Below are 24,076 nucleotides of genomic sequence, written 5' to 3'. Positions count from 1 at the left end.
GACACTGCCATCCCCCTAACCCTTGGCCTGACTAAACAAGATCACAGCAATGCTGATGCATCCCAGACCTCCCTGTCTATTGCCCCATCTCCTAGATTAGATAGCCTCGGGTTCATAAGGACACAAGAGTGCATGTGGCTCCCGCCCCTTTGAATGGCCGTACCTTCTCACTCCACAGCTCCTGGTTACCGTGGCCCTCAGCGCACAGGAAATCCTGCAGTAGACGGAGCAGCCACAGTGCCTGCTGGGAAAGGCTGGCCTGGCTTCCTGGAGGAGCGTCCTTGATGTCGGTCAGGGCTGACTCTAACATCATCTCTAGGAGGCTGGCCAAGAGAAGGGCTCAGTACCCACCTTGCAGTTTTCTGGCTCCCAGGCTCCCAGAGACCCATCACCTCCCAAGGCAACCCTCTTACCTGCGCTTGATGCAGTCTGGTGGGCGCACGAGTGTGGCTGAGGCCCCCAGCTGGGTAAGTACGGAGAAGACCTGGCCACGCTCCCGCCAAGCGGCCTCATCACTGCCTTCCACGCCCCGCCACGTCACTGAGAAGAGCACGTTGGTGAGTAAGTTGCACAGCTCCTCTTCAGGGGTTTGCTGTGGGGGACAGGAGGGTGGTGAGGGCTGTGCGGTGGGAAGGCAGGGGATCCCTGCTCGGCACCCCTTGTCTACCCTCTGGCAGGAATGGTAGGAGGCAGCATTTGACAGACAGCCTGGCACCAAGGCCTTAGAAAAATGGCCCAGAGGCTTCAGCCACTGTCTGAACCTCTGGGGACAAGCCTGGGGTTCTGTTGGACTCTGGAGAGCACAGGAGATATTCACAAAGGCATTTACCCTGAGTCTTCAAGGCTGCCTAAGGAATTCTCAAGGTGGCACTGGGGCCGGATAAGTAGCTCAGCAGTTAAGAGAGCTAGCTGCTCCTCTAGAGAAGACAGGCTGTCCGTGGGCCCTATAAAGTCTGGGCCCTGTGTGGCTGCTCTTCTCCACTGTGGCTCAGCACAACTGCATGTGAGAGCATCACCCTGATAATCAGCCCGCATCTTTGGAAAAGTCACACTGCCAAGCCTAAGGAGCTCCCTGAGGTGTCCTCTCCAGACACAGGGCAATGTCAGAAGGTGGGCCCAGCTCACCTGGGGGTTGCTAGCGTTAGAGGTGTCGTCCCCACTGATGGTGGGTTCTAGCAGGCTGCCATCCTCTAGCACATTGGAGAGACTGGAGCTGTGGCGGCCTTGGGCAGTAGGGAAGGGCCGTGGCCCGTCCAGTGGGGAAGGTGTGCCAGGCTGGCTGGCTGGAGTAACAGTCCCGCTGCTGCTGCTGCCGCCACCGCCGCCACCAGCAGCAGCAGTAGGGCCTGAGCCGACGCTGGCCCGTTCCAAGCCCAGGTCAAGGGGTGTACTAAATGGGGAGAGGGCATGGTAAAAGGCATCCGGGTCAGGGCAAGGGGGCTCTGAAGGCAGGAAGACATCTGAAGATTCAGCAGGCAACTCAGTGGGCGGTGAGGACAGGGATGGCTCCAGGGAGGTGGGCAGCTCTGGGAGGAAGCGTGGGGGACCGTTTGCTGTGGCAGCCTCCAGGACATACAGTCGGGTCAGTACATCTTGCCAACCAGCTTGTCGGGCCAGCAGCCGCACTACTTCCGGCTGCCCGTAGATGAGGTGAAAGAGCTGCCGAACCAGGGTACAGCAAATGAGGGGTCATCCGAGCGCTTCCCTACATTCTCATCCCAAGGTCTTAACAGCGGGCACCTCCAAAGACACCCCCATCACAGACAGGCAGAAGGAGCTGCAGGAAGCAGAGGCCATTCCGTCACCGCCCAGAGCTTTCCTTTCTTACTCACCTGACGACAGATGTCCAGGCGGACGCTGAGGTCGGCCTGGAGGGATAGCTGTACCACAGCCAACAAATCGGAGAGGTTCAGGCAATCTGGGGGTGCAGCCTGAGGGACTGACACAGTAGGAGGGGGCTATCTCAATCCTGCCCTGGGTGAACACTCCCTCTTTCCACCAGCCCCATCCCCTCTTGCCCCCTTCCCTGGTATGGTATTTTATTTATTTTTATTGTTGGTTTGTTTCTGTGTTAGGGACTGAACACATGCCCTTGTGCATGCTAGGCCCAGGACCCTACCACTGAGATGCACCCTCCCCTCCATCTGATCTGCCTCTTGGTCCCAACCAAGTCATACCTGCCCCTACAAACAGCTTGTAGAGGCCCTGGCAGAGCTGGGGCGAGATGCTTCCCTCAGGCAAACTGGCAACAAGACCCTGGAGACCAGAGTCTCGCAGCCGGAGCCTCTGGCGGTTCTTCTCAGGTAACCGCTCATTCTGCTGCAATCTTCGCAAGATCTGTGTGAGGGAGACCCCAGGGGCTATCATTGCAGAGGCCATAACATAGGAGGAGAACTCACTGCATGGGTGTGTGGCTCCAGGAGAGGCCTGAGTCGCTTTATTCACTGGTCAGTGATTCCCGAGGTTCCAGCCAGGGGCCTCAGTAAGTAGGATGAGGGGGCTGGGTATACCTTGCAGACCCTGTCAGTCAAAAGTGGCGGTGACTTTGGCCGCACCAGCAGTGAGAGCAGCACCTCGAGGTTCCCCAGCTCCAACAGAAAGATGGCCAAGGGCTCTTGTGCTGGAGAACCCTGAAGCAGAGCCAGCAACAGGTCCAGGGTACCCACCACCTGAGGATACAGAATATCACTCTAGGATGGGCTCCCCACTTGGCCCATACACCTCTCACTCAAGCCTCTCCCTCGCAACCTCCATCCTACCTGGCCATCATCACTGGTGGCTGCTAAGAAGCTCAACACAACCTGCAGGTCATCCACCGAGAAGTTCCGAACCAGGAACTCACGTGCCAGGCCCAAAAGGGAAGTCTGTACTGTGCGCAGGTCGTCAGCCGCAAGGGGGCGCTCCCGCTGTGGGCTGGCAGGTCCAACAAGCACAGCCAGCAGGTCCGGGGAGGCAAGATCAGGAGGGAAAGGGCAGGTAAGCTGGGACCCTGTGTCATCCTGTCCCTGATACCGAGCACTGCTGTGCCAGGGCCCCAACATCGACCTGGTCCCACCGGCCTAACCTGTAGTGTGTGCGAAGAGCATCAAGGATGAACTGCACTCCGTACTTCTTCCTAAGTTTCTGTCTGTGCTCACGGACGATGCTGGACATGTACTGGATGTGACCTGCGTGGATATCAGCAGGAAGCTTCCTTCACATCCTCTAGGGCAAGGCCACGGCCACGTCTCCCCGGCACCATCATGTTCCCTCACACACTCTGGGGCAGAGCTCCGGCTCTGCCATATGTATCCCCTTCGGATTATCTAGAGCAAGGTTGTGACTTCCCGCCCCTGCCTGCCCTGGAGCCAGGCCTCTTTCCCAGGACCCTCACCTACCCAGGCGCACAGCAAAGTCACTGAGGGTCCAGAGGTGAAAATTGAAGAGCAGATGCTGGTAGAGCAGGTAGAGGAGGGGCCCACTGCTATCCGAAGCCACCTGCTCCATCAGCAGCTGGGCAGACATGAGCACGTTCATATCCATGGCCCAGCTGGGGACCTGCAGGGAGAAGGGGCTGCCTGAGAAGCTAGGTTCTGCCTACCTGCTGCCCCAGCCACTCACTTTCCAATCTTCCTAGCAGGAGGTATGAATAACCATCCTTGCTCGCAACCGAATCCGCCCCATCAGGTCTAATTCAGATACCACTGTCCAGAAGGCCTGCTGCCCCCGTCCCTCCCGCATCTGCTCACCAGGCCTCACCTTGCGCAGGAGGGCCCCTATGATGGCCGGGCCCTGGCATTGCACCAGGCTCTCCTGATTCACAGTGTGGCCCTGCAGGAAGTTCCGAAGCATCAGGAGAAAGGCCGCCACTGCATTCCGCTCCATCCGTTCCTCTGCCGACCACCAGGAAGAGGGCAGAGAGGTTGGCCAAGGGCGTGCCAAAAGCCACTACCTCAATCACACCCCGCCGCCACCATGCCAGGACTCTCTCCCCAAATCCAGGCATGAAGGACACTCACCAGAAGACTTGCCCAGCGAGAGATGCAGGCGCTGAGTGTTGTGGCCTGAGGTCAGCTCAGGTCCTACAAGGTCGTGCGTTTCACCTGGACCTGCCTCGGCTTCCTGGGGCTGCACAGCCACTCGATCCAGCAAGGGCAGCAGGGCACCCATGCCCCCGATGCAGTTCACCACATCCTGGGAGGAGGGGCTAGTGATGAGAGAACAGCTCCCGACCAGCATCTTACCTAGAAGCCCAGGCTCAAAAAGCATGGTTCTCTTGAACTGGTCTCTCTGGGTCCTGCCAGGGCCCAACACGGCTGCCCATTAGCCCAGTGGACACTATACACATGGACACACGTTACCTTCACATCCCACGTCTCCACCCTGTGTCCTGTCAGGCGGCCGTCCAGCCCATGGCCAGGGGACAGGTCCAGACAGATATTGTTCTTACAGGCCTGGATCAAATGGGAGAAGGGGAGTGACGGATTGAAAGTAGGAGCCAGAGGGCAGAGCCAGAGGGTTCTGTATGGACTCTGATCCCTAGGTACCTGAGGGGAATAGTGGAGGAGCAACTTGACACCAAGCTCATGTAGTTCGCCCTCAGGCTTGAAGGGTGCTGGCTCATTGGGCCCTGGAGAGAAGAGGCCAAGCCTTTAGACCTCAGGTCCTCTGGCCAAACACAATCCATAGTTTGCCTCCTCCCTGCCTGCCCAGAGGCCAGATTCCCAGGGCTGCCATCTTCCCTGGGACCCCTGCGCACTTTGCACATCTGATGCCCTGAACTGGGACAATGGGGAAAAAGCTGGGACTGAGGGGGGGCAGTGGAGGGGGAATGTGTGACAGACAACAGGTGCTACATACCCAGGAGACACAGGGCTCGGAGGGCAGGGGCTTGCAGGGCTTCATGGAAGATGGCCACCGCCCCCAGCTCACCCTCCAGTGATGTGGGGCTTCCCCACCGAGTGTCCTGGGTGCCTGCAAGGGTGGAGCTGATGCTGCCCTCCTGCAGAGGGGCCCCCAGCCCAGGCCCCCAGCCTAGGCCTGCGGTGGCTGGAACTGACTGGGAGCGGGTGAGGGAAGGGTGCGTGTAGGACGAGGCGGTGGGGGCTGGTGGCGTAGGGAGCCCTGTGGTGGTCGTCGTCGTGCGGTGCCCAGCAGAACCAATACAGCAGGAGGAGAAAGGCTGCAGGGTCAGGATTGGGAGACCTGTCAGGTCCCAGCAAAGCCTGGCGTCCCACCTACAGCCAGCTTACGGTGACTCCCCAAACCACGCACTTCACAGTGGTACAGGCTGAAGGCACAGAGGGGTTCCAGACCACAACGGTCCAAACCCCTGCAACTAACCCAAGGCCTCCCAAACCCTGCCTGGCACACCTCACTGAGGGAGGGGAAGCGAAGAGGAGCTGTCTTGACCAGATGACCATCTTTGAAGACGTTGACCAGGTTCTGACTGAAGGGTCGGCGCCCAGGCACGTGCACGATGGCCACGCAGTGCTGGAAGAGAAGCTGAGATGACGCCTGATGCTCGCCATCCCATGCTGGGCCGTGTCCGGAGGATGGGGACTCACCCAGGAGGAATCGGCGAAGGACACTTCGGGCAAGCTCATGGTCATGTACTCCTTCCGTGTGCACACGGCTACCACCAGGGTCCCAGCCGCCGTGAAGAAGGCCTCGAACCCTGAGCCGCTGCTGGTGAAGAAGCTGAGGGCGAGCAAGCCAGTTACGCCGGCTTCTTCCTGCTCACCCTCCCAGTTGGGGCCCTAGCCCTTGGCAGTTACCCACCTGTACAACTGTTTTCGCTGGAGGGGCCGGCTAGGAGCTGAGGTAGGAGCTGCCTCTGTGGGGTGCAGACAGAGCCAGGCATGGAAGGTAAAGCCAGGTCCTGGCCATCGCTGCACAGGTGGCACCATGATGCCAGCCATGCTAGGTGTGAGGTCAAAGTATCGCAGGGCACGCACAGGACCCCGGTGCCGGGCCATGCCTGACAGCGCTCGGATGATGGCACCTGCATGTCGGGCCTTCTGAGATTCAGTTCCGCATGATTCGGAGTCCAGCCCTGGTGGGGGGCGCAGCAGGCGACGGAGCTCCAAGGGCCGAAGTGACACGCGGCCCAGAGCTTGCAGCAATGCTAACAGCTGCTCCTGGCAGTGGGCTCCCAGGGCTATTCCTGTGTTAAGTGTCTCTAGCAGGTAGCCCACCAGGCCTGCTTGTACACAGGTGGCACGGCTGGCAGGGCAGCTGTCACAGAGCCACCAGAGGCGTTGTGCCAGGAAGAGGCGCAGCTCCGCTGTGGGCAGTGCTGGTAGCCACTGCATCAGCACCAGCACTGGCTGTTCATTGCGGATTGGTGGAGGCGGATGCATGCTGTGGTCACCCTCGACGGCCTGTAGGTGGAAAGAACATGACAGTCAAATGTGGCCCCTTGCCAGCTGAGACTTCCTGGTGACTACAGTATGGGAAAGCAACATATGCCACCCCATTTTGGGGTCTTGCCAAAGGTGAATGGTCAGGACCACTAAAACAAGCATTTAGCATCACTGACTTCCACACTTTAGCTCGTAGCCTAGTCTAGCCCCCGACTGCATGTTCCTGGATTAGCCCCGGAGGCCTGTTCTGTAGAGGTCTCACCTCAGGGCACCGGCATGTGTAGCTGAGCCAGCTCACACTGCACTGGCCCATGGTTAAAGGTCTTCCAGAGCGGGGCCCTGCCTCAGGCTAGCTGCCTTTGCGACCCGGGACCCAAGCCCAGTCCTCACCATGTTGAGCAGTTCCTGCAACAGCCGGTGGGTGGGGGGCCCATGGCTCTGCAGGACCTCCTGCAGGTGCTGGTAGCCAATGCGTTCCTTGAACACCTCCTGAAAGGTAGCGTGGAAGTAAGCAAAGCTGTGGGCTCTGTGGCCAACTCCCGCCCATGGGGACCCCTTCCCTTCCCTCAATAGTTCTGCCTGTAGGTCATAGTACAGAGAGGTTCAAGGCCATGTAGAGGCTGGAGCAGCCTGTATCGTCATAAGGCAACAGATGGTGGTCGCCTCACAAGCATCCTTTCCCTACGTGGCCCTGACTCAGGACACATGATGACCACACCCACCAAGCATGTGGAAGCACACCCTAGAGACAGACAGTGGTGGCCTTGCGCTCTCCAGGGACCAAGATTTACAGGCCAGTTTTGGAATCGCTGAGGACAAGGAACTCCACCTCTGACGCCTGCCGCCGAGAGTCTGAAGCATCCTCACCTTGGCCGAAGCGGAGCCACTCATGATGCAGGTCAGCACTCTGACCACGTGGACTGCAATGGCATCTGCGTCCTGGTCCAGCACCTTTCGGGAGAGGGGGAGTCAGGAGAAGTAGCTGCCAGGGTGTCACAGCTGGCGGTAAAAGGGGTGCAGGGCCAGGCACACCGAGGTCCAGAGCATCTGCTGGATCAGCAGCCCTCCATGAACAGCAGGCCCTCTACTTGCCCCACAAGCTATGTTGCCCTGAGCTGGATAGCAGGTGGGCAAGACTGCCTCTGGCAAAAAGGCCTGGAAAGAAACTCAGGCTGCAAGCCGGGCATGGTGGTGCATGCCTTTAATCCCAGTACTTGGGAGGCAGAGGCAAGTAGATTGCTGTGCGTTCAAGGCTAGCCTGGTCTACAAAGTGAGTCCAGGACGGCCAAGGCTACGCAGAGAAACCCTGTTTCAAAAAACCAAAAAACCAAACCAAACCAAATCAAAAATAATAATAAAATAAAGAAACTCAGGCTGCCAAGGGCCTCTGGGATAGACTGGGTGGTGCCTGCTGCCTCTGCACCCCATCCTGTTCTCTGGTGGACTTACTGACACTTGTCCCCACATTCCCACCCAAGGTGGACACAACGTGCAAGCAAGCCATCAAGTGTCCCATCACCCATGATGATTGACAGACACGCAGTAGTACAGGGGCCATCAATCACAGGGCATTAGAGCCAGGAGAACCTTCGAGACCTTTAAATCCTACCCTGTCCCTCATCCCCTAAATCAGTGAGGACCCTGTGGCTCAGCTTAGTTGAGGCTGACAGTCAGAGGCATAATGCTCACGGCCCCTGAGCCATTCTGAGGGGTGAGGGGCTGCAAGTTTGACAGCAGGTGCTAAGCCATGTGTGAGTCCTGTGGACCCTTTGCTCCCAGCACTACCCAGTCCCCCCTGAAATGTGACCTCTGACAGCCTTTCCTTCTCCAGGCCTGTAAATAAAGTCAGGGATGTGGAGCTGAATGGACAGGTGAGGTCTCGGAAAGTCCACAGACAATAACCATGAGGCTGCCTCATGGAGACAAAGCCAGGGCAGAGGCTCTGGAGGTTGGGGGCCCAGGTGTAGAGCCCCACCTGACACCCTACAGCTTCTACAGCCCCTGTGAATAGTGAACCATGAGGTAATTATAAGGAGCCAGATCTGTTTAGCATAGGAATCAGGAGCCACAGAAGAAATGGCCCCTGGGGGACCCCTGCCTTAATAGGTGATGACAACCAAACCTCTTAGTGTCTGTACTTCTCCTCCTGAGAAGTGGGGGGTGGGGTAGGTGGTAAAGAGTTTCGAAGGTTCCTCCCAGCCACACCCCAGCACCCAATTCTAACACCAGGTGAGCAAACGACCACTTCCTGTTCCAGTCTCTAGGACAGGACCTTGGAAGGGAGGGTGAGAGGGCAGTCAGAGTCACCCTCACTGCCAGATATGTCAAACGTATCTACTCATCCGCCCTTCAGGAATACAGGAAATGGTCAAAGAAGGAGCCCAGGGGTGGATGGCCCAGGGAGGTGCTGCCTGAGTTGGTCAGCTCCAGGGGGTGATACCTTCTGGACATCGGGCTCAGTCAGTAACCGGGTAGCCAGGTCACTGTCCCCCTCAGGGGGCGCCCGGGCCTGCAGGTACAGCTGTGGGGAGGGGCACAGTGGAGGAGGAGGAGATGAGGAGGAGAGGTTAGAGCAGGACCAGGGGGTGCAGGCCAGGGCTCTGCACCAGTGGGGAATGGCCCACTGAGTCCTAGTCACCGTTCTCCTATCACAGTAGGGCTGAAACCCAAAGGGACAAACCTTGCCCAGGCCCCAGGCCCTCCCACTGAACATAGCCACCGCCATGTTTACTCAGAAGCAACCTGGGATGTCTGTGTGATTCCCCCTGGGTCCCAGGCTTACATACACACACACACACACACACACACACACACACACACACACACACACACACACACACACACGCCCCAGGCAGAACCCCACCCACCTTGCTGTTCTGGATGAGGCGAATAAGATGTTCAAAGCAATTGTTGCTAAGGAAGGTGGCTTGTAGCACTGGCCGGTCCTCACACGCCAGCATCATAGGAATGGCATCTGTGCAGGGGTCAAAGTCATACTCCCCTCCAGACACTCCCCTTCCCACCGCCCTGCCTTCCCACTGTCACACAGACATTCCCCTCCCCAAGGGCCTGGGAACCCATACCTACCAAGCATGCTGACCCGCAGGGTAACAAGGGCCTCTTCAGGGCCTGAACTAGGACTAACTGGCCAGTCAGCGTTGAGAATTCGGAAGTAGCCCTCGAGTAGGGTGCGCAGCTCTGGTCCCCGGGGTGGTGCTCGGCTGGCGTGCAGGACGTGCACTGCACCCACCAGTGCCTTCAGAGCCAGCAGCACCTGGAGGGGGTCCTGAGCTGGGCCACAGTGCCAGCCCCGCACCACACCTAGCAGTCCCTGCACAGAGCCAGGGCTCACAGCCAGCTGCCCGTTCTCCTATGGGTGAGGAAAGACGGCAGTAGGCTCACCTAGAAGCAAGATACTGAGAGGGCCACGCCCTGATCCACAGGCTCACTACCCAACATACCTTTCCTCCTGCAAGGACAGCTCCAAAGAGGTGGATGAGCCGCACCAGCAACGTAGGAGGCAAGCGCTCGGCATCCTGCAAGCTCTCTGGGTAGTGGGTAGGGCGGGACAGTATCACCAAGGTTGTAGGACTATAGTCCAGAGGACTACACAAAAAGTGGGATATCCTAACGTGGGGGTGTGGGGTAGAATCCCGACCTAACGGAAGAGACCTCACCCTGCTTTAGTCTATGCTATGATGGGATGTAGAGCTACAGTAGTGCTTGGGGGACATATGCTCCAGCCCCAAGAGCCTAGGCAGCTTCCTAGATCCTTACACCCATCAGTGAGGGTGTCCCAGAGTGATTCACAGCTGCTGTGCTTCCTCAGAGAGACACACACACCCCCCCTTTGGCTTCTCAGATGCAAACCTGTTTTTTCTGCCACTCTCTGACAGGTGGGAACTTCGGGTGCACTACTCTAGGGACCAGGCTATATCTACTGGTATTTCCCCCCTCTCCCACTGGGGACTTCTAGGGACTTTCACAGCCTTATATGTGGCCTTGCTCCAGCCAAGCTGGACAAGGTGTCAGACAGTGAGCTAAAACCTAGAGTGCAGAAGGGTCCAGGCCTGAGTCACGTGGTGGGAACAGGTGGGCTTGGGTGGGGATGGAGCCTCCCTGCGCTGGGGCTGCACTCAGGCAGGACCTGAGAATAAAGCTGCACTATGAGGGGAGAGGACGGAGTGCAGGCCAATACCCCAAGGAGTAACTGATGGCGTTCTAGGGATCTGGGGACAGGAGTGGGTAGGAATGAGGATTAATAGTGAGGATATCAAGCTCCACTGAAAGGTCCTACCATCACCACCTCTCTCTCTCTCTCTCTCTCTCACACACACACACACACACACACACACACACACACACACACACGCCTGCTTGTCTCTGTCCAGCCACTTCCTGCTCTGAGCATATCAAGTGGTGGCCACCGTCTCTCCAATGAGAGGGGAGAGGGAGAGAGAGACAGAGACAGAGAGATAGAGAGTCCAGAAGAGAAGAAACAAGGAAAGCTGGGGAGAACAAACGGCCTGAGGGGCTCCTGCAATCCACTCCTCCCAGGGAGGAAGCAGATGGAGACAGCTGGGGCACAGAGCGGGGAGGGGTGGAGAGGCTGGGTGGGGGGCTACCTGGCAGACAGACTGGACAGGAATAGAAAGACAGGTGCCCAGCGGAGCAAGGCAGAAGGAAGATGGGAAATTCAGGAGACAGGTCAACACCCCACCTGATAGAAAGTCCTCACTCCAGCCTAGGAAAAAAATTACTTTGCCCAGACATGCCCTTTCTCTTTTCTCTACCCTTAAACGTCTGCTTGGCTGTTGGAGGTTTCTGTGTCTCTCCCAGGCCACACCACCAAGGAGTTCCTGTCTGGCGGATGGGATTAGGGAACTACAGGAAGGCGACCTGGGCTTGGGGGCTGACCCGGTGCGGCCTAACCTTGGAAGAAGGCTTCGAATTCACAGGGCAAAGCAGCGGGAGGGAACTTGTATTTGCTCTTCTCCTTGGAGCTGATGACTTCCCTGGGGGTGGGGTGGGGGGAGAGTTGGGGTGAAGGCCGGCCCTGGGCACTGGGAGCCATCGGCTGAACTCTCAGCTCTTCTTGGTCAGGTCCCCCAGCGTGTGCACAGGCTAGCCCCACAAGCCTACAGAGCAACAATCCCATCCCTCTCCTTTCCCTGGCCGGCTGTAGGACACCCTGTCCGAGGGCTGGGTCTCACCCACTGTGCTGGCGCCGCCAGGTCTGGTAGGGGTCAAAGAGCTCTTCACAGAGGAGTAGAGCATGCAGGGCCACGCTCTCCAGCTGTGTCCCATGGCCCTCCTGTGAGGATGCCAGGGATCCTTTCAGCTGCAGGGTGGGGAGAGAGAAGAGAGGGAGGGTTAGTCAGCCATACCTACAGAAGCTGTCTTTCCCCTGTCCAGGCGAGCCCCTCACCTCAGCCATCAATGCAGTGAGCAATGCCAGCACGCGGGGTGCCAGTACCTGGCCCCAACCAGCCTCTACATTCTCCAGGTTCCTGGGGTGGGGGAAGGGTGGGGTGGGGGATGGGGTGAAGAACAGGACAGGTCATGCTAATGTCCAGGTCTCCCTCACTCCCAGGCACAAGCAGCCATGCGGCTGCCCACCCTCAGAGGGCACCAGGGAGAAGCCACCTGCAGAGGATGATGAAGAGCTTCAACAACAACAGGGCCTGTTCCAGGTTGTCCCGGCCTAGCTGCTCCACCAGCACATGTAGAGCATCTAGGGGCAGCAGAGGGATGTCTGCACCTGCCTCCTCTGGCCTGTAAGACAGGAGGAGAGTTGCTGAGCGCCGAGGACGGTCCTCCCTGCCTGGCCCCGGCCTCTGTGCAGACCCAGCCTTACCTTCGAGGTTCCAGGGAGGCTAAGGAGATACTCTTCTCGAAGGTGCTCACAAAGGACTTCAGCCATTGCTGCAGGTAGGCAAGGTCCTTCTGATGACAAAAGAGTTCAAGAGAATGAGAAGGGAAAGAATGTCGCAGAAGGAGGCGAGGCAGGTATCGACAGGTGCAGTGCACAAGCAGAGCCGGATGACAGGCGAGGCGATGGCGGTGAAAGAGGCGGGAGGAGCCCTGGAGCACAGGAACTTGCAAGGTCAGAACCAGAAGGCCACAGTACGGTAGGGACAGGTCACCTCTAGGATCTCATGTTCTCTCAGTCTAACCTGCAGTCTTTGTTCCCACCTTCCTAATGGCTGGGACCCACCCAGACCTGACCCAGGCAGAGGAGGAGCTTAAGTGGGGCGTGGCTCTATCCCACACCAGGGCTGCTGTGGATCTCCCACTCGGTAGCTACCTGCTGTCTAGCCAGAGCCTTGGGCTGTGTCCTGTCCTGCCACCTTCTCTCCTAGCTCTGCAACCGCCACCTTCTGGAAACCTTCCGGCACTATGGGGCCCGGGATGTACATCCATTGCTGGACAGTCACCCATGTCACACTTGTACCCTAACACTACAGCATCCTTACACAACAGCCCACCCCACCCCCTTGCACCGAAATGTCCACCCACCCTTGCTGTTTACCTGGACCCCAGGCCCCAGAGTTGGTTCCATGGACAAGAGAGGTGGGTAATGGCTGAGCCCGTGGTGTATGGGCGCCACCAAGGAAACTATGGTGTGAACAAAAAAAAAAAAAGAAAGAAAGAAAGAAAGAAAGAAAGAAAGAAAGAAAGAAACGTTTCCTCTGCCCTGGCTGGGGCAGGAAGCGCAGAGTCATGGTGGGGGAGGGCAGCCGCTTCCTCCTAGCAGACCGCAGGGATGTGGAGGGGCCCTGGGGCACCCTGAGCTGCTAAGGCATTGTGGGCAGAGCCTACAGCGTATGTGGTGGGGTCATCCTGCCTTGGGTGCCATCCTTACTGTTAAGATGCCAGGTACCCTTCATTCAAAGTACCCACATTTCCTGACCTGGCTTAAGACCTCGGGCCTAGGAAAAATATGCCAGGCTTGCCCATATCTTTGACCCTCCCCAGGGCCACCTACCTGGATTCCACAGGTCTCTTGCTCAGTGACACAGCTACACATTTGCCCTAACTTGAGGCCATTTCCAGGACACAGAAGTGGGACCTGGCCTATACATTAGTCCCTCCCTCCCATCTGGAGCCCAACCTGCTGACACCAGAGAGCAATCACCTTTCCCAACTTAAAAAGGAAACCAGGGGGCTAGAGAGTTGGCTCAGTGGTTAAGAGCACTGCCTGCTCTTCCAAAGGACCCAGGTTCAATTCCCAGCACTCACATGGCAGCTCACAACTGTCTGTAACGCCAAGATCTGACACCCTCACACCAATGCACATAAGTTAAAATTAAATAAAATATTAAAAAAAAAAAAAAAAAAGGAAACCAGAACCACAGCAGAGACGGACATGAGAAATGGCACAGCTCAGTCAGTGCTCACCAGCCCGAGAGACAGGGACCTCATTCCTAAGGATCTGCAGAACTTTATTGATCCGTGGTTCTCAACTTCCTAATGCTGCAACCCTTTAAAACAGTTCCTCATGTTATAGTGACCCACCCACCCCCAACCCCTCAAGCATAAAATTATTTTCTTTGCTACTTCATAGCAGTAATTTTGCTACTGTGTTTTTTTTTGGGGGGGGGGTTGTTCGTTTGTTTGTTTTTGGATTTGTTTGTTGTTGTTTTTTTCCGAGACAGTGTCTCTTAGTGTTAGCCTTGGCTCTCCAGGACTTGCTTTGTAGACGAGGCTGGCCTCAAACTCACAACAATCCGCCTGCTTCTGCCTCCCGAGTGCTGGGATTAAAGGTGTGAGCCACCATGCCCGCCTGGCTCGGTACTGTGTTTTATGATGGTCTGAGGCTAAGGCTGTGAAAGGTTGAGACCCACTGTTATAAAGGATGGTTGGCTTGTTCATGCTGCCTATGGCTCCCATGGAGCATGCCCTGACCTGGATAGATGCCAGCAGAGTTGGGGCAGGCTCCCCAAAACCTAGTGGGAGGTGGGAGCAGCTATCCACTGTGTCTGGATGTCTTCTTTGTCCATTTTATCTATTATTATGTGTGTGTGTGGTGTGTGTGTGTGTGTGTGTGTGTGTGTGTGTGTATGTGTGTGTGTGTGTGTGTGTAGACCAGAAGTAGCTAGCTATATGATGTCTCTATCACTCTCCACTTTTTTTTTTTCTTTTTTGACACAGAGTCTTTCATTAAAGAGGAGATCACCATTTGGGTTACAGACTAGTCAGAGAGCGCCCAGGGTCTGCCTGTTTCTGACTCCAAGCACTAGGGTCTCAGCCATGTGATGCCATGGCCAGCTTTTACAAGGGTTCTCAGGATCCCAACTCAGGCCCTCAGCTTGAGAAGCAAGCACAGAGTCATCTCCTCTGGCTTTTATTGCTTTTCTTGTTCTTGTTGTTCTTCTTCTGCCTTTTGAGACAGGGTCAGTCTTACATAGCCTCGGCAAACCCTGAACCCTCTAGGTAGCTAAGGCTGTTCTTGAATGTCTGACCCTCTTGACTCAACTTTTTGAGAACTGGGACTACAGGCCTTCACTACACAGCTCAGTTCTTTTTGCAAAGCTCAGGCAACCCAGAGTGAGACCACAGGTGTCAGGAAGCAGGACATCGGCCGGGCGGTGGTGGCGCACGCCTGTAATCCCAGCACTCGGGAGGCAGAGGCAGGGGGATCTCTGTGAGTTCCAGGCCAGCCTGGTCTACAGAGTGAGTTCTAGGACAGCCAAGGCTACATAGAGAAACCCTGTCTCAAGGGGGGGAAAACGAAGAAGGAGGAGGAGGAGATCACTGTGCCTTTTTGTCTGTCTGGTTACCTTTGGCCCTTCTGGCAGACTCCATCAACCAGGAGACCAAGATGCCCAGATTCTGAACCACCTGAAAAGGCTAGGCTGGACCTGACATATTACCCTAGAGGCTCATGTGTTGAAGGCTTGGTCTCCAGTGCAAAGGTGGGGTTTTGTTTGTTTGTTTGTTTGTTTTGTTTTTCAAGACAAGGTTTCTCAGTATAGCTTTGGCTATCCTGGAACTTACTCTGTAGACCAGGCTGGTCTTAAACTCACAAAGATCTGGCTGCCTCTGCCTCCCAAGTGCTGGGATTAAAGGCATGCACCACCACCACCCAGCTCTAGAGGGGTTTTAGGGTTTTAAATAATTGGATCAGGAGGGTTCTAACCTTGTCAATGGATTATCCATTAATAGGTTTATAATCTGATGGGCTCCTGGGAGGGGGTGGAAGTACCACAGGACACACCATGGAAGCTATACCTTGTCCCTGTGCACTTACAGATGACCTGTGCATAGTCTCTCCCACCCCAACCCCACCCACCACCACCCTTTCTGGTTGACATAAGGTATGGCATCTTTCCTCTGCGGAGCCCCTCTGTCACCAGGAACCAAAATAAAGCTTTCACCCTTTAAGGTGACCCTCCTAGACGTTTTATCAGAGAGATGTATCAGAAGCGAATACACCAGGGCTTCTAAAGCATTTCCTCTGAACGTGTCACAGGTGGAACGTGGGACACCTCAGAGAAGACTTGGCACCTAGGCTCCAGCTTACCCTTTCAGGAGAATGGAGCCAGATCTTTGTTGTAGGCTGGGGAAGCTGGCCATTTGACCCTGACCCTGCATCTATGGCCTCATAGACCCCTTCTGGTTACAAAACTGGAGATGGCTTAATCAGAATGCTTGCATATAAGCACAAAAATCTGAGTTTAGATCCTAGCACCACATAAAGAGTCAGGGTTTAGTGGGCAGTGGTGGGGTACACCTGCAATCCCAGCACTCAGGGAGGCAGAGGCAGGCAGATCACTGTGAGTTCAAGGTCAGCCTGGTCTACAAAGCAAGTCCAGGACAGCTAAGGCTACACAGAGAAACCCTGACTCAAAAACACCACCACCATCACCAAACCTCACAGACAAAAAACCAACCAAAGAGTGAGGGTCAGCAGTGCATGTTCTAATCTCAGCAAAGGGGAGGCAGAGGCAGGCATGTTCATGGGGCTTGAGGACAGGCCAGCCAAATTGAATCTATGGGCTTTCAGTGTAGTGAGAGACTCTGCCAACCTCTAACCTCCAAGACACACACACACACACACACACACACACACACACAATCCCAACACTGTCTTTCTCTTCTATCCCTAACTACTCCTAGTCAAACCAGTTTTCTCTGACCCAAAATAGGGGTACGTAATCCCCAAGTAATACCTTCTCCACCCCTAGAATGAAGGCCCAACTGCTGAGCCTGGTCCACTGGGTCCCTGGTGCAGCCACGGCCTGGGTTCTGTGCCCTGATTACCCTCTGGCCCAGGCTTTTACACCCCACTCTACCCCACACTACCTCAGTGACTTGGGCTTGGGGTACTTAAGCAGGGTCTTCCCACCCTCCTCAGGGCCACTCCAGCTTGCTTGATTTTTTTTTTTCCGAGATCGGGTTTCTCTGTTTAGCCTTGGCTCTTCTGGACTCACAGTGTAGACCAGGCCCCTCCAGCTTTCTAATCCTTGAGCCATACCCTTTGCCTGTCTAGCCCTATAAACCCTGCAGATTGGGCTGAGCCAGGTTCAGCGCTCGGCCAATTAAGGCAGGCTTCATGGATTCTGAAGGGGCATGAAAGAGTCTCAAGAGCACAGAACAAGTGACAGGAGTGGTTGCCTGTGCCCTTCTTCTGGGCCTCACTCCTTGTCCCTAGGAAGCCTCAGGCCAGCTCTGACCTGAACACCATTGCTTGAAGCTACAGTACTAAATATCAGAGTCCCTACAGAAGAGGTGTAAGAAAGCAGGACAGGGCGGTGGCCAGGAGCAAGATGGTTGTCCTGCCTGTGACAGGGTCCAGAGCCTGGAAGTTACGGCTGTGGCCTTGAGATCTGTATTCCTATCCTAGAGCCTCTGCCTCTTTGGCTCCTTCAGGACTTTTCCAGCTCTTTATAAAGGGAGCTTTAGGACAAATAGAACACCCACACAGGCCATGCCCACCCAGAGACCTTCAGCCCATGAGAAAGTACTTGGGTCTTGCTACAGGGGAGAAAATAGAGGCCGCTGTCTCTCGAAGGATGGATGCTAATCGTCATCCCAACCTGTGCCCCAACCAGCCCCGAATACACTCAAAGAATATCGGGAGGAGCTGGGTGACGGTGGCTCAGCCCTGTAATCCCAGCACTCAGGAGGCAGAAGCCGGCAGATCGCTGTGAGTTCGAAGCCAGCCTGGTCTACAAAGCAAGTCCAGAACAGCCAAGGCTACACAGAGAAACGATCTCAAAAAACAAACAAACAAATGAATATTGGGAGAAAGAGCTCCCACGGGCTAGAGAGGCAGTTTCTTAGAACTCTGGGGTAACTGGAGAGCTGAGGGCCGGTCTGTGTAGCATTGGTGGTCGAGAGAGCGTTCTACCAGAGGGACAGGGCCACTACACTACCTCTGCCTAACACCACACTGCCTCTGAAGCTATGAGAAGAAGCTTATGGCCAGCACAGGAAGGCTCCAGCGGGCATCGTCATGACCACTGAGTCCAGCAGTCACTGCTCTGGCAGAGGCTCCACCTTCAGAGCAAATCAATATTTTCCTCTGACATTTTTTGTTTTGTTTTGTTTTGGTTTGGTTTTGGTTTTTCGAGACAGGGTTTCTCTGTGTAGCCTTGGCTGTCCTGGACTCTCTTTGTAGACCAGGCCTGGACTCGAACTCACAGCGATCCACCTGCCTCTGCCTCCCGAGTGCTGGGATTAAAGGCGTGCGCCACCACCACCCTGCTTCCTCTGACATTTGAGGCTTGCATAGGTACTACCCCTCATTTCCAGTCTTGTGCCCCAAACCTACAAGTTCCTATCCCACAGGGCTGAACACACTTTATTTTCCATGTTGCCTCTTGAAATGCCCTCAGTCAGGACCAGAACCTTTTGAAACCACAGCCCATTCCTGTACAGATAGGAATTACTAGCTGCTAATGGAAGTGGTGGCTAAGGCTATGAGATTTGGAACCCAGGCCCTGTTTAAACACTGGGTAGCTCACTTCCTAACATAAAACCCGTTGAGCCTCAACTATCTCTTTTTGTGGGGGCAGAAGGAGTTGAGACAGGGTCTCACTATGTACCTCAATCTGGCTTCAAATTCACAGAGAGATCGGTTTGCCTCTGCCTCACTAGTACAGGGATTAAAAGTGTGCCCCACCATGCCCAGCTTCAACTCTCTCTAAAGCACTCTTTGCTTAGTGCCACCCAACTCACCACCAAAGGGTGGAATGATTGACTGGGAGCTCCAAACCAGGGGTCTGGTCAGCCCAAAGTCCTGGCATTCCAGGACAACTCTCCCATCCCAATTTATGAGTGAAAGCAAGAGGCAGCCCATGGCTCAGTGCAGAGCTGAAGCTCCCAGGGCAACCTCAGCTTGCTGCCTTGGACAGGGGAGGTAGAGTGCATTCCCCAGGGAAGAGTTCCAAACAGTACGGAGAGCCACCACAGCTCAATACTGGGTCGTTGATCCCTTTCAGTCAGAGCTACCTCCACCTCCAGGAACAGACAGGGAGAAGTCCTGACAGCATCAGGAGGAGAGAGGGCACTGTCAGGCCAAAGCAGCTTCTAGCTACCTTGTAAGGACTGTAGCCATGGGACGAAGCTGGAAGATGGCAACTTTTCTGGGGAGCAGAAGCAACTGAGCATAAGGGCCTGGGTGTCCAGCACTGTCTCTGGCCCCTTACCTGAAGCACAAAGAGGAGCAGACCTACTGGTCCCCATAACACCCTTCAGTGCTTAGCCATTTTCCTTGTCCCATCACTATGGAAACTGAGAATTTCCTGCCATGGTCCCCATAGCAACTGACCCTGTTTCCATGGGGATCGCACTCTTCCCCATCAGCTCCTTAGTTGTCATGACAACCTCAAGGTACCAACCTTCTGCCCCCCACCCCCCCAACCCCAGGCTCTATATTAAATTTTCTACCCTTAAAGTTCTTCCTGAAAGAGGCAATTGAAGGCTGGAGGGATGGCTCAAGGAGTAAGAGCACTGGCTGTTCTTCCAAACGTCCTGAGTTCAATTCCCAGCAACCACATGGTGGCTCACAACCATCTATAAGGAATTCTGGTGTGCAGGTGTGCAGGCAGAACACTGTATACATAATGGAAAAAAAGAGAAAGAAAGAAAGAAAGAAAGAAAGAAAGAAAGAAAGGCAATTGAAAGATTGCCTTAGTAACAAAAGCAGGGAGAAAACAGAAAACAAAACAAACCAACAAAAAAAAAACCCTCCAGTTGTCCCTCAGGTGTGAAAGGGACCAAGAGCTGGGTATATTCACTCATTTAAGAAAGTAAGTAAGAGTCAGGCAGAAGTGGCGTGCACCTTTACTCCCAGCACCTGGGATCTCTGAATTCAAGGCTAGCTTGGTCTAGTGAGCAAGTTCCAGGACAGCCAGGGCTACACAGCAAAACTCTGTCTCAAAAAACAAAACCAACCAACCAACCAGCCAGCCAACAACAGTAACAATAGAAAGTAAAATGAGAGAGCTGGGAATCCAAGTCAGTAAAGCGCCTGCTGCACAGGGAGTTTAGATTCCCAGCACCCACAGGAGCCAGGGTATGTATCTACAACCTCCGCTCTGAGAGGGGAGGCCGAGGATGTGATGACAGGCAGATCTCCTAAGCTCACTGGCCAGTCTGACTTAACCAGTGAAGTGGAGGTCTGATGAGATGGCTTCACAGTAAAAGCACCTGTCACCAAGGCTGACAGCCTGAGTTCAATCCCTGGGCCTGACATGGTACTCAAGAGGCAGAGATCCTATCTAAATAAGTGAGTGAGGGAGAGGTGGCTCAGTGGCTAGGAACTCTGGCCATGTACATGATGCACAGACATACATGCAGGCAAAACACCCATACACATAAAATAAAAGTAAGACACATAATGTCTTTCTTTGGCCCCCACATGTACACACACACACACACACACACACACACACACACACACACACACTCACACACTCACTACAAGATAAACTGAGGTCTAGGAACAAATAAGGCCCAGTTAAGGATCTAGAGGAGCAGAGGCCTGGTCACGTTCCCATGAGACAGGAGAGATCATGGGGTCAAGGATAAAAGACCAGAAGAAGAGCTGGGGGTGGTGGTGGTGGCACACGCCTTTAATCCCAGCACTCGGGAGGCAGAGGCAGGCGGATCGCTGTGAGTTCCAGGCCAGCCTGGTCTACAAGGCGAGTCCAGGACAGCCAAGACTACATAGAGGAAAAGGTGAATAAAACTAATGAACGTCTACTCTGCTCTAGCCTCTGAGTCCTTCCTCAGGGGCACAGTTAGAGAACTAAACATGGGTCCCCTGTTCTGCCACACTCTTTGTGACCCTCGGCTCACCCATCAGTGGGGTAGGGGGCTGGGGGTGAGCAACCCCACTGCTCCAGCCTGCAAAGAGGCTGTTCATTTACATGCCGTTTTGCATTCAACTTTCCATACTTCCCAAGTGCCAGCAGGCCAGGTGTTGCCCCAGTCTCCTGGTCCTTCCTCGAGGACACGAGGCGGGTGTGCTCCACCCATTCACTGTGCCGGGTCTGTCCAGCTCCCTGACTTCCGACAACTTCCTGCTGCTGCTGTTCTAGACAGGCTCTCACTTTGTAGACCAGGCTGGCCTGCAACCCCTAAGAGACCTTCCTGCCTCTGCCTTCTTAAGTGCTGGGATTAAAGGTGATGGGAGGTGGGGGTGTCGGGGGAGACATGCCCCGCCACCATGTCTGGCTGAAAGCTTGCTTCTTGGATGTGCTGTGTGCACGCTCCTGTTGTTCTTGGCCTTCAGCCATCGAAATCCCAACTCTGCCCGCTCTGGGATAACTTCTTTGATTGGTCGCTACACTGGTCATCTTCTCATCCAGTCATTTAGCTAACACCCAGGAACACTTACTAAATCTTAGGTTCTGGAAAGCTGCGGAGTGGCAGCGCAGTGAAGGTTAAGACAGGCTCCAAGCAGAGGCACCAACAGGTGATGTCCCAGGAAAAGAGCCACCCGAGGCTTCCGGACCACAGGACTGAAGCTTTGGTGGCTAGAGGAACGCTCCTGATGATAACCTTGCCTTGGTTTCCCCAAGAGGACCCTGAGGAGCTCCAACTGAGTACTATGCAGGGGCACTTTGATACCATCCCCTCCTCCCAGAGCCCACCAAGAGGGCAGGGTTCATGCAGATGAGGGGAGGCAGGTCGAAATCTAGGGTCTTTCAGGGGCAAAGGAAGGACAAGAGCTGGGGTGCTTTCCCCTCTGTCCTCACCCAGACCCACAACTGGGGAAACAGGTTTACCAGCAGACTGGAGTTCTTGCCACGGGAGGGAGGGGCCACCTGTGTTGCCGGCTGGTTGGCTGTGGACTGACAAAAAAGGTCTTTTTTTTTTTTTCTTTTTGAGACAAATCTCAAAGGTCTGTAGCCCAGATTGGCGATCTTCCTGCCTCAACCTCTCTCATGCTGGGATTACAGGAATGTGCCGTCATGCTGGGACTCTGAGGGTCCATGGCAGCTCCATCCTTGCTTTACACACCCACCAACACAAGCACAGTGGGTCCCTAGGAGTACTATCTCTCCTTGGGAACCCAGCACCGAGGGGGTGAGACAGTGTTCTTGGAGCAGGCAGGAAGGCTGCTGTACTAGGAGGCTGCCTGGCTTCCTCTCCCCAGGCAGCCTGGCCCCACCCGACTTTGCTCTCACATCCTGGATTTATTTGTTGGCTTGGTCCCAGGCTGCCCCCTGCCTGTCCAGGCTTCTACAACCAGCCAGCTTGTGCCCCCACACCTAAGCCCTCTGGGAGGAGGTAGGAGCTCAGCAGGCTAGAGTGCCGAAAGGCTCATAACCGGACAGCCCCGCAACTATGAGAGGGTACAGTGCTGCGAAGCCAGACCAGGTCATCTCCGGCAGCCTACCACACAGCCTGAAAAGCCAACAGTGACATCTCTGCAGACTCATCACCAGGTCATCTCCCATGAAGATGGAGACATAGAGCGGGAACGGATGAGAGCCAGGCTTTTCTCCTACCCCAGCCACAGTGCCTCCCTCCCTACAAAGCCTAGGTGGCCGGAGGGCAAAATTGTATTGATTTTACAGACAGAGAAGTAGAAGCTTGAAGGTACAACGAGCTTGGACTGGGTCACCTTCAGTGGGACTCTACACATGCCACAAGCCGGAGACTAATGATCCTGTGGCCCTTCAGACTTAGACCCTATGTTCCTAGGTGACAGAGCAGCCCTCTTCAGAGGGCCAGGATTAAGTAAGAACTCTCCCCATATCCCTGCTCTCCCAGTGACAAGCTGTTCAGGGTCACACAAAGGACCATTGTGTCCAGGGCACACCTGAGCTAGGCACCTAGTGCCAAGCAGGTGCAAAGGGGGAGGCGTAACCCCAGGATCACTCCCTGCTTTCAGTGCAAGGAGGAAAAGTGGAGCTTCTGGAGTTTGAATCACAAGAACCACAGTGCCTCCCCTCCCCTTCTGATACCACCTGAGGCGGCTTTCAGACACCCTTCCTGGCCTTACCTCCGGACCCTGCCCGCTGCAGGCTAAGGCTGCCCCAAGTACCGCAAGAGTTCATCTCTAAGTACTTCTCTGGAGAAGTCTAAGTGACTAAACGTCTGTAAGGGGTGGCACCTGCCGGGTCCCTCCGCCTACATGACATTCTAGCCAAGACCACGTATCGCGAATGTAGGCGAAGCAGCCTACATGCGAACCAAGTCCCTTTATTTCCAGGTCTCAGTTTACCCAGTTGTGAAAAGGGTAAGGAGTAAAGTGACTGGCAACTGAGGCTGCGCGGTTTCCCTGGGGACTTGCAGTACAGGGCGCGCTCGCGAACACTGTCCCATTGGCACAAATGCCCGAGGAAGCCAGGCGGCCAGGGGCACGCACGTGTGATCGGGGCTGGAGCCCCGGGAGCGCGCGCCCATCTGCGGCCCAGGGGGAACAGACGCAGGTGCAGCAGGCACGGCGCGCGCGGATCTGGGGGCCCAGCGGACCAGGGGCGGGACGGGCTCACCTGCGCGTAGTAGAGGAGCCACAACTCGTAGAGCCGCTCCGAGGCGGCCATGGCCTGACCCGGCTCTGGCCCTGCTGCGCGCCACCTGTCGCCGCCTCCTCCGCGCCGCCCGCCGGTTGCCCCGGGCCAGGCCCATGGGCGGGAGGGCGTCACTCCGGGGCGGAGCGGCGCTGCACTGCTTGGGGAAGTCCGCGGCTCTGGACCCGGTCGCACTCAGTCACCAAAGTCTACACGCCCCTCCTCCTCCTCCTCCCCCTCCTACGGCCCGGCCACCGCCAGGCTTCCGACACTTAGGTGTCTGTGGCGGTGGCGGCCACCGCCCCGCCTCTCCCTCCCAGGACTATGCAAAGGGCGGGGAGTCAGGCTGGAGGAGGAGCCTGAGGTCAGGGCGGCCCGGGAAGTCGCGCAGAGCCCCGCCCATCGCAGGCAGCGTCCTTTGGGAGCCACTATATGAACGTTTCCAGCCTCCCAGGCAAGGGTAGGGGCGGGTCTGGGCGTCTTACATTGTCCATCCAGTACAGAACCTATTGGGTTTGGAATTATCAATATTCCGGGAAGGGACTACAGTTCGCGCGGGGCTGTCTAGGGTCCTTCTAATAATATAACCTCGTCCATGAGGACCACTTGTGGTGCTAACTACGTAAGGCTCTGATCTAAGAGCTTTTATGCAAGACAGTGCCACCTTTGGGTTCTTGCTGAGCGTTGAGCTGTATGGGAAGAATCATAAGCCGGCTGCAGGACAAAACCTACCTGCAAGGAGCGGCGTCCTTCCGT

General features: G+C 55.6%; 1 protein-coding gene across 4 annotated transcripts in view; it reads right to left on the bottom strand.

Moving 5' to 3' along the window:
• NBEAL2 (neurobeachin like 2) overlaps window positions 1-23,611 on the bottom strand; it is a 32,005-nt gene extending 8,394 nt beyond the window's left edge. The window contains exons 1-29 of one of the 4 annotated variants that reach the window (XM_084755105.1): window positions 23,303-23,611; window positions 12,202-12,290; window positions 11,991-12,119; window positions 11,773-11,854; window positions 11,558-11,685; window positions 11,277-11,359; window positions 9,806-9,891; window positions 9,432-9,714; window positions 9,212-9,318; window positions 8,785-8,865; window positions 7,212-7,295; window positions 6,735-6,833; window positions 5,761-6,362; window positions 5,547-5,679; window positions 5,353-5,472; window positions 4,840-5,161; window positions 4,527-4,609; window positions 4,341-4,433; window positions 3,999-4,173; window positions 3,739-3,872; window positions 3,378-3,537; window positions 3,065-3,167; window positions 2,760-2,913; window positions 2,511-2,669; window positions 2,178-2,337; window positions 1,833-1,939; window positions 1,126-1,659; window positions 414-592; window positions 164-323 (exon numbers count right to left, since the gene is read on the bottom strand). In XM_084755105.1, coding sequence (XP_084611231.1) covers window positions 164-323; window positions 414-592; window positions 1,126-1,659; window positions 1,833-1,939; window positions 2,178-2,337; window positions 2,511-2,669; window positions 2,760-2,913; window positions 3,065-3,167; window positions 3,378-3,537; window positions 3,739-3,872; window positions 3,999-4,173; window positions 4,341-4,433; window positions 4,527-4,609; window positions 4,840-5,161; window positions 5,353-5,472; window positions 5,547-5,679; window positions 5,761-6,362; window positions 6,735-6,833; window positions 7,212-7,295; window positions 8,785-8,865; window positions 9,212-9,318; window positions 9,432-9,714; window positions 9,806-9,891; window positions 11,277-11,359; window positions 11,558-11,685; window positions 11,773-11,854; window positions 11,991-12,119; window positions 12,202-12,290; window positions 23,303-23,353 — 4,680 coding nt within the window. In that variant the 5' untranslated portion in view covers window positions 23,354-23,611. The remainder of the gene's footprint in view (window positions 1-163; window positions 324-413; window positions 593-1,125; window positions 1,660-1,832; window positions 1,940-2,177; window positions 2,338-2,510; window positions 2,670-2,759; window positions 2,914-3,064; window positions 3,168-3,377; window positions 3,538-3,738; window positions 3,873-3,998; window positions 4,174-4,340; window positions 4,434-4,526; window positions 4,610-4,839; window positions 5,162-5,352; window positions 5,473-5,546; window positions 5,680-5,760; window positions 6,363-6,734; window positions 6,834-7,211; window positions 7,296-8,784; window positions 8,866-9,211; window positions 9,319-9,431; window positions 9,715-9,805; window positions 9,892-11,276; window positions 11,360-11,557; window positions 11,686-11,772; window positions 11,855-11,990; window positions 12,120-12,201; window positions 12,291-23,302) is intronic. The other 3 variants (XM_084755104.1, XM_084755103.1, XM_084755106.1) reach the window with 3 other exon arrangements.
• Between the last annotated feature and the right edge of the window lie 465 nt (window positions 23,612-24,076).

Source organism: Acomys minous (assembly GCF_964271855.1).
Source record: "Acomys minous genome assembly, chromosome: 13".
Taxonomy (NCBI): Eukaryota; Metazoa; Chordata; class Mammalia; order Rodentia; family Muridae; genus Acomys; species Acomys minous.
Note: the sequence above shows the minus strand (reverse complement) of the source record. Positions and strands in the feature narration are given on the sequence as shown.